The sequence below is a fragment of the Gavialis gangeticus genome, unplaced genomic scaffold (assembly GCF_001723915.1).
Source record: "Gavialis gangeticus isolate Ggan-Ray unplaced genomic scaffold, GavGan_comp1, whole genome shotgun sequence".
Lineage (NCBI taxonomy): Eukaryota > Metazoa > Chordata > Crocodylia > Gavialidae > Gavialis > Gavialis gangeticus.
The window spans coordinates 51,007,346-51,020,784 of record NW_017729025.1 but is presented as its reverse complement, the minus strand read 5'-3'; the positions used below and the strand labels follow the sequence as shown (position 1 = coordinate 51,020,784).

Sequence of the window (13,439 nt, the reverse complement as noted above, 5' to 3'; positions counted from 1 at the left end):
TTTAATCAGCCCCATTTTGCAAATGAGGAATGTGAAGCATAGACTGGTTAGATGATTTTTACAAATGATCAGTTGGTGGCAGCACAAGGGGAAAAAAAAGGAGTTCTTGGCAGTTTTGTGCTCATTGTCCCCTAGGGTATGCTGTCTTCTGAATCCACAGGTGAAAACCATGCTGGCTTCAGAGGATGGTCTTAAAGGGTGCCTATACACATACATTGAGGCTGCTCCAACATGCTGTAAAGTGCCCTGTACCCCTGCACCATGTGTATAAATGCCCAAAGTGACTGTTCCCTGGTACAAGATTTATATCGCCTATTTGCTCTGCTTTAATCTCTGGGAAGTTGCTACATCTTCTCACAGAAAGTCTAGCTTCCAGCGAGGATGGCTCATGTTTTGGATATGTGAGTTAAAGCTTCATGGAAAGCAGCAGGTGCTGCCACTGGAAAATCGGATAGTGACTGAGAGAAGTAGAAAGCCCTGGGGGAAAAATTACAAGATGTTTTCCAGCAAGACTAGTGAGTGAATTAGTTTCTCCTGGCCTTCCTGGAGGTCTCAGTACTGACAATAGTTCTGGTAAAAAAATAAGTGAGTATTGTTTGTGTCTCATTCTGGAATCACAGGAGAAGAAAAGATGAGGGCACCAGGGAATCTGTGAGAGGGCTTTGGGGAGCCAACTTGGAATATGGGAAAGTGCCACCAGTCACATTTAGCAGGAATAACGGGGCCAGAGTTAGCCACTTCTCTGCATTTTGCATAATATCAGGCTGCTCTTTGTGACCTTCTTTCCCGGCAAGAGAAGTCACTTCCCATGAATTATTTGAGTTGAGAACCTTTTCTCCATCAAGCATTTATCTAGGAGCATGTGTAGACTTTGAGCTGCTTTTTCAATTGGATATGGAACTGAAAGACTAAAACACACCAGTCCCACTGTCTTTGCATCTCTGTCTCACTGCAGACTTATGCTGTGTTTCAGAGTTCTTCATCTGTCAGCTTCTGCAAAGGACGGTGACAGCAATAGGAAAAAGCAGCTGTTCCAAGTGTTCTCCAGGAAAATGACTAAGCCATATTGGCTGTTATAATGGATGTGATTCCATATTCATATCATTAAAGGTCCTCAGATAACTTCTCTAGCTGTAACATCTTCCCTGTGAACTTGTTAAATCTTCTAATTTGAGCAAAGACCTCCACAGAAAACCTAGTGCTCTAAGAGTTGCGGTCCTCTGATAGCTTCTGTACTTTCCTCATAGTCCTTAGCAGTCCATGTCAGAATTCTTCCAATTAAAAGTTTTCTTCCTTCTGAAACAAAAAACTTGAAATTAACAATCCTAAGTGTACGGGTGTCTGATATCTAAATCTTAATTACATTCCACCTAATTAGAAGTCCCCCTGCATATCCAATACAATGCTGTTTGCTTGATGTAGCAAATTATTTTATAATGTTGAAGTTAAAAAGGTGACGTGTCCCCCAAGAGGCAGCTGCAGTTCAAGATTGGAGCATACCATTTCCCTGGGTGTTGCTTCTATAATAGCTTAGCATCCTTTGAGATAACCAATACCATACAATACATCTACATGACCAGAACATACATCTTGCATATCCCTTCCCTGGATGCCTCTTGCTGCCCAGACTGGCATCAAACCCACTTTATATTTAGAGTGAGAAGTTAGCCCTAGGATTTCAACTGAGTTCAGTCCTCCTTTATTTTGCATGCCCAAGAGAAGCTGCCATTTTAGCTAGAGAAACAACTGATCCCCAGGTCAGCTAAGTTCCTCTTTATATACATGTTTCTTACATTTTTCTGTCTCTTAAACCATCTCAGGATGTCCTTAAAGTCCAGTGCAAAAAAGGTCCTGAGTAAAATTATATCACCATAAGCCAGTTCCTAGGAAGTTTGTTTCCATATTCAAAGAGAACATAATATGTAGTCTAGACATGCTCAATCATCTCTTCAGATAACTAATCCTCTGATCCATTGTCTTAGAAAGTTTCATGTAGTCCATCCCCCAGGTGCCACTGTAAGATATTGTCCTATAAAATGTTTTCTAGTGCTCTTCTGATCCAGTGCAAGTTTAAATGATTTGCGTGATATGGCTCCTGTTCCTTCCCATTCTTATAGATATTAATCTTTTATTTTCTACTTCTTAATTTCATCCTGTTGCTCTTACTTATAGTCCTTGACCAATCCTGACTTACTGAAATCAGAGGCAAAGGAATGTTGGTTTAGACCTAATATCAGGCATACCAGGCAGCAACAACTTAAAAGGGGTTTTTACTACACTAACAGGCGGAACAGCAATGTGCCTTCACATGGCAGATTCTCCTGATAAAAACCCTGCTTAGGAAATGATCAATGGAAGCAACGTGTAGGCAGGGTAATTCTAGCCAGCTGGATGTGCCTCACATTTGCCTGTCCTAGGCCCTGCCTATCACTTAGTTCAAAGAGCATGGGGAAGGGAGGTATATGTTTGCAGCAGAAGACAGAGAGGGGAAGGGTTTCCTGATACCAAGTCCAGCAGGCTCTATGCTAAGTAGGCTAGATGTTCTATACATTTGGGTAAAGAACCTGGCACTGCCTGATCACTTGGGGGCTAGGGACAGGCATTACACAGAAACCAGTTTAAGTGCACTGAACCTGGTTGAATGTAGGCTTAACTGATTTGGGTCAAACCAGTTTATGCAATGTCCCAGACCCCTTGCTGGTTTAAGATAAACCAGACTCCCCCAGCATCCCAGCATGCTCTCTGGGCTGGTCTCTCTGCTCCACAGCAGGGCTGTCCCCTCCTCTCTGCTCCCTGGCTGCAGCTCCGGCAGAGACTTGCAGGCACAGAGCGTTTGCCTGTCTTCTCCCTGCTAAGCAGGGATTATTCCCCTACCCCTCTGCCTTACACAGATGGCTCAGCATTAGCTAGCATATCACATGCTAGTTACAGTCCCTGATGTGGCAGACAACAAAGGCAGACAGGCTTTTTGGAGCTAATCAACAGGTTAATGTCCATCTTTAGAAGAGCTGTTTAAGAAGAGCTCCATTAGTTAATGGAGAGAGGCTCTGTTTTCTTAATGGGTTGATAAACATTGAGTTAGGGGTGATAAACATTCCCTGGTGGGCAGCTTAGGAGTTGGGGAATAATAAGAGCATCCTGCCAGAGCCTGGCCATGCCCCACCCTCAGCACAGCCCTGTGGAAGTGAAGGAAAGGCTGCTCTAGCACCTCCCCACCCCCTGCTTCTAGCTTGAGCCACTGCAGGCATGTGCCTGCGTTTCTAGAATGAAAAGGGAATGTCTGTCCACTTTGAAATCAGTTCAAGCTTTGCAGGTTAGACTAACTTGTGAAGACTGAATCAAGTCAGGCTCAGACTTTTTGAATGTCTGTCCCTATCACAGAAGTTTAGAGTATCAAGGAAGGTAAAGGAGAGTTCCCTGTGAAAAGAAGAGAGAGAATGAGTCTTTTTCTGGGACAAAGTACTGGGGTATTTGTAAAGGCCTGAAAGCCCCAGGATAAATATTTTCTCTACCTAAATCTCAATACAATGTTCTGAGGGTCACTTTGCTTCTCTGGAGTGTCAGAGAGGTGAGTAGCAATTCATGGCAGCCCCAGCAAGGTGTTTTGTTCGTAAGTCCTTTCACTGATGCAGTTGCTTTGTCTAATGGGCAGTGTTCTGCTACACACAAGGGAAGGATAGGGGAGAGAGACTATTTCAGCAGGAGCCAGAGGTTGAGCTGATGCTGCTGAGCCAGGGTAATTTTGTACTGTCTGCAGGAATGTTATAACCTGTGTCCAGAGGCTGCCACAGACTTTCCCTAATGGTCCACATTACCAATTCAACTAATTGCAGCAATTACAAGAAGGAGTTGCTGCTGGGGAGAGACGCCATTACACTTCTCCCTAGCACACTGCAGTACATGCTGCTCGTTAATTAGACAAGAAGCAAAAAAACTACCAGCTGCAAACTGCAAGTAATGCACTGAAACTCAAAGGGCCAGAGACATTCTTCACTTGGCTCAAGCGTTAAAGTGGCAGACCTTCTACCCCGTTGGCGATACTACATCCATTACATTAAGACATTAACACTCCACTCTATGTTTAGCAACCAAACAGGTTTTGTTCTGTGTGGACGTACCTGAAACATTCAGCAGAACCATTGTACCTAGGTCAGTTAGCACTGCAGCAGCAGGTCTGGTCTATCTTGGTATGTGTGAAATATAACCCATTGCAACAGGTACAGGTGCCCTCAGTCTGAGTACAAATGGTGTGTAGCTACCTGGTATGCTTGGTTTTTTGATTGTGGGGAGGCAGGGGAGAGTTGCTGGGAGAGAAAGAGAAGGGAGCAGTACTTTCAGCTAAACAGAAAGTGCCTGTTACCTGAATTTGTCTGGTATGTTTGCCCATGCAATTAATGCATTCAGCCTGTATGTGCCTAGTATGTTGACATGTTCAACACATGGCATGTGTGCCTTTGCTTTGGGACAATATTGTATTTGCAAAACAACAGTCAGCATTTTAAGTAAACGTGCCTGGTTCTTTTGACTGTATCTGGGTCAGCTGAGTATGTGTTTTACTCAGATGTTCCTAGTACATTCAGTAGCACAGCACACACAGGTTAAATGGCACAGCAGGAACATTGTGCCTATACCTGCCTGAAATATTCAGCAGCACAGCACAAGAATTGTACATGATATAACAGAATCCAGCACTATGGAGGTACATTTGCATAGATATAACTGGAATGTTGGGCAGACGATCAACATTTTAAAAGATGAAACTTAAAACATGTCTGAAGGGGTAAGCTGCCTCTGTTCCAGCCTCTGCAACACCAATCATCTTAATACTTTCCTCCCTTTTTTTCCCCTCTTCTTTGCTCCTTTCTTTCATGTACCAGACAACAGATGACATCGTTTCATCAGCTGAATGTTCCAGCGATGACGAAGACTTCATTGAATGTGAGCCAAGCACAGGTAAGACAGGTCAGTCTCATTTTGCTTGCTTTCTTATTTCATTTGCAAAAAACAATACATACATATATATATATGTGTGTGTGTGAATGTATACATATATATCCCTATATATGTATATGTAATATGTGTGTATATATATCTATATACATATACATACATACTGTATATAAAATACAGACGTATACAGCCAAGCATCCGATCCCATGGAGTTGGCACTGAAAAAACAGAAATGTAATCACTTCTCAGTTAATGTAAAGCTGGCTTCACAGGAAGCCAAACATTCTGGAACCAGCCCATGATTAATTAAGAGTTAACAGTTGTGCTACAGATTTGTAGCAGTTATTGTGCTGGCTCATTTGGGGAGGAAAAATTGCTGTTATCCAAAGCAGACACTAAAGATTTAGAAAGGAGATAGGGGAATGCTTGAGAGAGAGAGAGAGAGAGAGAGAGAGAGAGAGAGAGAGATTGAGAAAAGAAGAAGAAGAAGCTAAAGTGGAGCAATAATGAATTGTCAATATTGTTTAATCCTCATTAATTGTTCTGAGAATGTGCCGCAAGAGTACATTTGTCCATGGGATTTGAATGCAGTTAACATGGTAAAATATTTATACTAATTTTGTTCCCTGTGTGCCCAGAAAACTTGGGGAGCACTAAAGCATGGTGAATGCAAAATTAGTATTAAGCCCCGCCATGTTATCTGCAGTGATGCTTCAAAATGTATCCACTGAAGAGTCAACTGGACTGTAGCCTTTTGAAACTGACTCACTTTCTCCTTTTCGACCCAGATACATTTTGATGGTTTGATGGCTTTTCTTTCTGGTGAGATATATATGATGTGTTATCCAGCAGGCAACTGTGATCTATTTTATTTCTCACAGACTTTCTCAAGTCTTCTTTTTGAGGCTTGCCATGAGTTAAGCATTTATATAATAGAGAACAGATATCATCGAATTTCTGTGTACATAAAAAATGGAGTTTGATTAGACTCTTATGTCCTTAACGGTGAAACACATAAATAGTTTGTTTAGTTTATTGTTTTTGTTTTGCTTTGTTTGTTCTTATTTTGGTTTATTTTTTTTCAAGTTATTTTTCTTTCTGCTAAAAAACCCCCCATAAAATGTTCTGTTCATAGTTTCTTGAAGCTTTTCGATTAATACAATAATAACAATAAAAGTCACCCAAAGCTAGTGCTTTCATATTTCTTATCCACCCTTCATATTCTGCCTGCATTTTTGTGTAGAACTTGGTCCTTCAATAACTTCAAATTGCTTTGCACTGTAGCTGGGAAATTCCACAGTGAAACAGGAACAAGGAAGCAGGAAATGCATTAAAAGACAGGCGGATACTAGCAAATTACATGGCCTCTGCCCTCTCTCCATCCTTTCAGATCAGTATAAAGGTCTTTGCATACAAGCTATACAAGTAAGTTGTTGAAAACTATGCCTTTAGCAGCTACTTCCATGATGATGAATTGTGCTGTGGAGACATCAGTAAACTGACTCATGACATCCGTGAATGACTCCAAATGCAAAGCCTCAAGAAGCAAGCTGCTAAGAAAAATTGCTTAGGGCAATGTTTTCATAAAGAACCTATGTGACTTAGGCCCTGACATGCTACACTTACTGTGCAATAACTAGCTAATTGCCAAAAAAAATTGGGTATCAAGGAACTGTTGATCCTCTGGATCATGGTGTACATGCAAGAAGTCTAGTTAAGTGCTTGATGAATCCATTTGTGGCTGACAAACCCAATTTGAGAGCGACACAGCTTGCTACAAGTTTCATAGAACCATATGTTGCCTGAGCTGGAGTCCAAGTTTACAGCACATTGCTTTCTTCTTTCTCACTTTGCTTCCATCCTCTGGATCAAAGCAGATTTGTATTATGCTGCACCCAGTGCCAGAAGTTCTCTCCAGATCAGACAGGAATCTACATGCTCCTCTCAGCTTTCAACATTGATGTTGAATGACTTCATATAATTTTTGTACACCTTGTGGTACTGCCATAGAGGGCAACCCTGCTTTCTAGAGCCACTTCAAATCTTGCTGTACAAAATATTCATGAGGATACAGTCTCCTCTCATTCTCCTGTCATGGCCAAGCCATGACAACTGCCTCCTTCTGATAGTGGTTTCTAAGTGTGTCAGTCCTGCAAAGTATTTATTTACAGGCCAAGTAATTATTGCAACTTAAAATTGGCCAGCCAGGCAAAAAAGTGGTCAGCCAGCCACAAAGATGTTGCTCGAAAAAATGTAGAACCTTTTTGTGGCTGCTTTATATCAGCTTTAATTTGAACGTATAGGATGTCACACACAGAGTGTTAGTCTTTGGTTGGACCCTTCAGCATTCCAGGGTAGACTGCCCTCTCTCCTCACCTCCTTCCTGCAAGGGGACTGCCTGTGACTCATGCTGAACTCTCCTTCCCCAGGGTGCCTCAGCATATATCATGACTTATCATGCCTCTTCCCTTTCCCCAACCAGCCTTCAAAGCTGCTTCTTTAAGGAGCCATTCTCACTCCGTGAGAAACAGAGTGTAAACAGACATTCAGCATGATATGCTTTACTTACACACAGTTGTAATCTACAGCAGGGGTGGTTGGATTTTTTTTGTTTGGAAAACACATACACAAGCACCTCCTAAGGTGTTCCAGGAGAGTTTGAGCTCTGCTGCTTTTGCCCCCAGCCCTTCACATCGGTCTCCTCTACTCCATGCAAGAGTTAGAGGAACAACTTCTTCACCCAGGGGAGAGGTCAGAGCTTGCTTCCTATGTCTTGTTTTTGAAAATCCCACCGTGGACCTATCTTTATCTTCAGGTCCCTAAATACCTTTACATATCTGGCCTTTAGGTCCCATGGACAGTCAGTGGAACTTATTTTCCTAAATCAATTGAAGTGCTATTTAAAATGTCGCTGAAATCCTCTTTTTCTGATACGCTTCATTAGTAAAACACATAACCCTTGCTAAATGCTTCACTGAACAGGGTATGATGACCCATTGGAGTTGATGGAGGCCCCTGGAATTTATACTGGCACTGAGCTGTTGCTGCCCAGACAGTGTATGAGTCATGGCCTGTGAGGTAGCTTTTGCTGAACAAATGCACTTACATATTTCGAGTTAAGCCCTGCTTACAGAAGCACTGGTTTACAAAGTCAGTGGAGAAGAATGGTATAGAGAGCCTTTTTCCCTCTACATAAGCACCAATATTAAATCAAGCCATCAAGCCCTAGTGCTAGGAGAAGCAGATGGAGAATGCAGTGTCCATGCTTCCTGTCCATGCAGGATGGTCAGTGCCTTCCATGATGATGGATCCCTGATGCAATCCTTCCTGCTTAACAGAACCCTGTTGTGGTGGGTGCATGGGGGACGCCTTCATACTCTTCCTCTTCCCAAGCTAGAAGAAGGGCAGGCAAGCTCTTTCAGCTGCAGAACAGAATGACTCACCCTAGGTCAGAGGTATCTGGGAGCTACCATGGCTTGTCTCTTCGATGGTCCAGGGAGAACACCCACAGCCAAAGTGCCTGGCTACTGAATGGTGCTGAAGTCCCCACATCCATGAGCTGGATCCAGTGGTTCTGTGGTCCAGAGTAAGCCTGCAAGCCACAGGTTACCAACACCCGAGCTAGAAGATTTGGCTGTTTGCAGGGATCTGTGGCTTTAATGGATACATTAGCAAGAGAAAAGAAGCCAATTGTTTCACTTGTGTTTTCTGGTGTTTTTTTATCAAGCTCTTTTATAGTTGCTTCCTCCTGTTCTGCTGACAGGTCAGTGTGTTTTACACCACCCTGTGGCTTTCCTGTTCAGTTTTGCAGCAAATTGGAAATTAAATGACTAACCCAGTTCAGGCTCCTTTTTGCTGCTCTGATAATATGCAGTCTTAAAAGCCCTTGAGCTTGTGCCAAACACCAGGACTTGGCCTCATGTCACCCTCAAAGCTACGATGCAGTAACACAAAGGTGACTGAACTCCCTCTTGCAACTGTGAGATGCGATATGACACTGCTGTTCAATACCCAAGCACAGTGAGATAAGGCAAAGAGAGTGTTTCATCCTGAAAACTGAAGACTTTCTGGCCTCAGTCAAGTCAGACTTAAATCCTCAGATCCAAATATATGCCTCTGGTTTTGGCACTGGGTCAGATCCTTCACCCCACCAAGATTCAGATTCTGGTTTCAGCATGCTTGAAAAAAAAGCAGAAGAGTCAGCCACGAGATTGCTTCTATTTGGAGACAAAAATCTTGTAAGAACCTCCTGGCAGATTTTAGCTCCTTTGCCCCATAGCCTGATACTTTCTTAAATCCAAATGCAAATCCCACTGTGCAGCTAATCTGAATGCAGATAACTCTACCCTGCTTCCTTAAAGGAATATAATGGGTAAAAAAAGAAATAACCAAACTCAGTTGCAACCAGCATGGCAACTGAGCCCCTAATTTAAAACCCAGTTTATAACCCTGAGGCTGAGGGGGGATCTAGTGGCCTGTTACAAACTAGTCAGAGGGGACCAGCAGGCACTGGGGAAGTCCCTGTTCCCCCGAGCATTGCCAGGAGTGACTAGAAATAACGGTCACAAGCTAGCAGAGGGTAGGTTTAGGTTAGACATCAGAAGGCGCTATTTCACGGTCAGGGCGGCTAGGGTCTGGAACCAACTTCCAAGGGAGGTGGTGCAGGGTCCTACCCTGGGGATTTTTAAGAGGAGGTTAGATGAACACCTTGCTGGGGTCGTTTGACCCCAGTACTCTTCCCTGCCATGGCAGGGGGTCGGACTAGATGATCTTCTCAGATCCCTTCCAACCCTAGAAACTATGAAACTATGAAACCCTGAAAATTCTGTCCTGGTTCTGATGTAGCTGAGAACCATCTTTTGTATAAATTCATATACCTAAGTGAGTGCACCTGAAAAGGGATAGCACCATAAATTAGTATAATAGGAAGCTTACCAAAAAGCATGTCAGAAAAGCCATTGTTGTTCTAACTGTAGATCCCTTTTGCGTTCTGTGTAAAGTCTTAATGTAATATTAGTGACCCCTATGGCACTGTGGGCCCTCTGCTCAAGGAATGATGTCACCCACAATGGAGAGACTACCTCTCTCTTTAACATCTCGCTCTCTCTCTCTGCATTAGGGGTGAATTCCCTTTTTCTTAAACCCACATGGTTTACTTTCCCAAGATCCACGTGCACTCAGTATGGATTTTAAGCATACCAAAAGTCACAAGTGCCCAGGCCCAGGTTTTTGCTCTGGCTTGTCCTAGAGGATTTGGTGAAGTTCAGTCTAGGTCTTCGTTCAGATTTCCAACATTTTCAAAGTTGGGTCCAGTGCCTTGAGTTTAGAAAGAGGCACAGCTTTCTCAGCTACAATCATGTATTGGATAATTTGTAAGGAAAAATCTCTACTCACAGATGCCCTCAGACCTAGAAGGTATTTGTATGCCCCCAGTACAAAAAGGAGCAAACTTCAATGTGCCCCAAAACCAGCCCCCAGTGCCCTGAGGATTGCAGTTCTACTTGCCTTACAGCTGCTTGTCTAACAGAGCATCATTACCCTTTCCACAATTAAATATGTCCTTAGTCTTTAGCATAACCCTTGGGGACAGACTCATATTAAATGTGGATAATTGGGCAGTCAGCTGGAACTGCAGCCCAACACACTTACGGTATTAGTCAAAACAGTGAGACCACAGTTTTGCCAGTAAACCAAAACTCTGTAAAATAATGTCTCAGGATGGTCCACAGCTAAGATTTAAACCTCTCAGGTCTATGGTTTGATATAGCTCATGCGTTTCTATCCAGTTTTGCTGCCAGCATGTAACTCTTACTAGCCTGAATTTCTTAGACATCTTTTCCAAGAGGAATTTAGTCAGTATGTTCCATTCCTCCAAAAAGCTTAAAAAGATGAGGCCGACATGGTCAAATCAGACAGTAGGCTTTTCCCAGGAGGGATTTAGTGTGGCAAACACACAAGAGAAATGCTTTGTTTTTTGCTTTGTAACTCTGACATGTTAAAGCACCTCTTTGCACCTACATACAACAAGAACATTCCTCTCTCTATGTAAATACACATACGCAACCACTCACTCACTATTCTGCCTTATGAACCAGAATCAGGCAGCTTCCTTCAGTGCCAATGTGCAAACCCCTTACACTGGAAAGTGTATTAAAGTCACTAGCTTGATTTGCAGGACATAAAGTCCCTTCCAGTAGAGACCTTCAAGGAACCAGCCTAATGCTTTTCATGCAGAGGGCTGGAGGGGAAGGAAGTAGAGCTAGGGAAGCTAAGGGAAGTGCTGATTCAGCTCATCCCACCTGTGACCTGCACCACCCTGCTTCTCTGGAGCACCAGTGGGATTTGAAAGTTGTCTTCTCCAAAGTCTATCTCCAGCAGGATACCCAGGACGCTTGTTTTGCTGCTCTCTCCTCCACTGACAAATCCTCTTAGCACCAACTCGTCCCTTCTTGGGTCCGGAAAATTTAATGTTACCTTGCTTCCATCTTTGGAGCCAATATCCCTCCCCCCACTTAAATGCCTGTGCATCCATAGAATCATAGAAACAGAGCTGGAAGGGACCTCAGAAAGTCATTCAGTCCAATTCCCTGCTCAAAGCAGGACCATCCCCAACTACAGCATCCCAGCCAAAGCTCTGTCCAGCCGGCTTTTGAAAACCTCCAAGGATGAAGCTTCCACCACCTCTCTGGGTAACGTATTCCAGTGTTTTACTATCTTCCTAGTGAGAAAAATCTTCTTAATATCTAACCTAAATTTCCCCTGCTGCAACTTGAGACCACTGCTCCTTGTTCTGTCATCTGCCACCACTGAGAACAGCTTAGCTCCATCTTCTTTCAAATCCCACTTCAGGCAGTTGAAGACAGCAATTAAGTCTCTTCTCAGTCTCCTCTTCTCTAGGCTAAATAAGCCCAGTTCCCTCAGTCTTTCATCACAAGTCATGTGCTCTAGCCCCCTCACCATTTTTCTTGCCCTTCACTGGACTCTCTCCAATGTCTCTACATCTTTCTGTAGTGGGGTGCCCAAAACTGAACACAGTACTCCAGATGTGGCTTCACCAGTTCTGAATAGAGGGAAAGAATCATTTCCCTTGACCTACTGGCAACATATCTACCAATGCAGCCCAGTATGCCATTAGCCTTCTTGGCAACTAGGGCACACTGTTGGCTCATATTCAGCTTATTGTCCACTGTAACCCCCAGGTCCTTTTCTGTAGAGCTGCTGCCCAGCCACTCAGCCCCCAGCCTATACTGGTGCATGGGATTGTTCCATCCTAAGTGCAGGACTTTGCACTTGTCCTTGTTGAACCTCATGAGATTCCTTTTGGCCCAATCCTCCAATTTGTCTAGGTCACTCTGAAGACACAGCTGAGGAACAGGCTCTCTCAGGAAATTATGATTTTTCACCAATTTCTCTCTCTCTGAATTGGAGAGAGAACAAAAATTCTTGAAATTTCCCACAAACTGGAAATTCCAGCAAGCACCTAATATAGTGCTTCCACAATGAAATAGGTTCCCTGGACCCTGCAGCTCCCAGGAAAATTGATATTCTTGTCAGTTTTACTGCTAGCACCACCAATAAAGCTGACAATAATGTTAGTTTCACTGAGCAGGCTGTGTAGCTCCCTGACAGCCTTGTTGGTGCAGTGTCTCACAGGCACTGACCCTGGGACCTTGTTGCTGGACTTGGAGCCTCCACATCCCAGTTCTGCGGCTGGGAACCTGAAAGCTTCGAGTCCTGGATGCAGCCAGGGTTTTTAGAGCTTTTGGGATCCCTGCTCTGAAGCTAAATGCCAAGCCCCAGTTACAGGTGGGTATCCCACAGCGTGTAGGCTCCCGGTTCCAAGATAGAGTCTGGGGAAGCCTGGGTGCGATTGTGTTGGAGCCGTGGGCCCTGCTAGGATGTTAGGATCTCCCATCCTTCCAGCAGTCTATCAGTGAGTCTGCCCCAGCACCACGGACCCTGTTTTCTCACTGCATGGGTATCTCCAGAGTTGAAGACTTTGCTTCCATCAGGATCCTCTGAGAGAAAGCTTCTCAAACCTGGTATGTATAAACAGTACACTCCAGGCTTAACACACTGGTATTTCCCACACAGTTGTGTTCCATCTAGACATTTCCATCCAGCTCTGCTCTGGGACATCCGTTACTTTCAGTGTGGGAAGAGCTGGGCCCAAAAGTGCTGTGTTGAACGCAGTACGTAAAACACACCCAGCAAAAGGGATCCAAACTGAGTGAAGCTTGAGAAACAGAAAGGACCCAAGGAAATCCTGACACAGGTCATTTTTTAAGCACAAGTAACATCCTTTCCTCCTTGCTTCTGTTTCCAAACTGCATTTCCATGGTTGTTATTTACTGTGGCCAAAGTGAAATGGTACTGAGAGCTTAACTTCTTCCTCCTTCATCCACCAACTGGCTTGCAGGGAGAATACAAGATCAGGCCACATGTATGAGGGCTTGAACTGTGGGACATCACCATGGGACAGAATTACA

At 43.7% G+C, this 13,439-nt stretch overlaps 1 protein-coding gene across 10 annotated transcripts in view; it reads left to right on the top strand.

Moving 5' to 3' along the window:
- Window positions 1-13,439, top strand: part of NRXN3 (neurexin 3) — a 1,732,637-nt gene that overhangs the window by 1,655,030 nt on the left and 64,168 nt on the right. For 6 of the 10 annotated variants that reach the window (XM_019518706.1, XM_019518711.1, XM_019518705.1 and 3 more), the window contains one exon: window positions 4,878-4,962. In XM_019518706.1, coding sequence (XP_019374251.1) covers window positions 4,878-4,962 — 85 coding nt within the window. The remainder of the gene's footprint in view (window positions 1-4,877; window positions 4,963-13,439) is intronic. The other 4 variants (XM_019518708.1, XM_019518704.1, XM_019518713.1 and 1 more) reach the window with 1 other exon arrangement.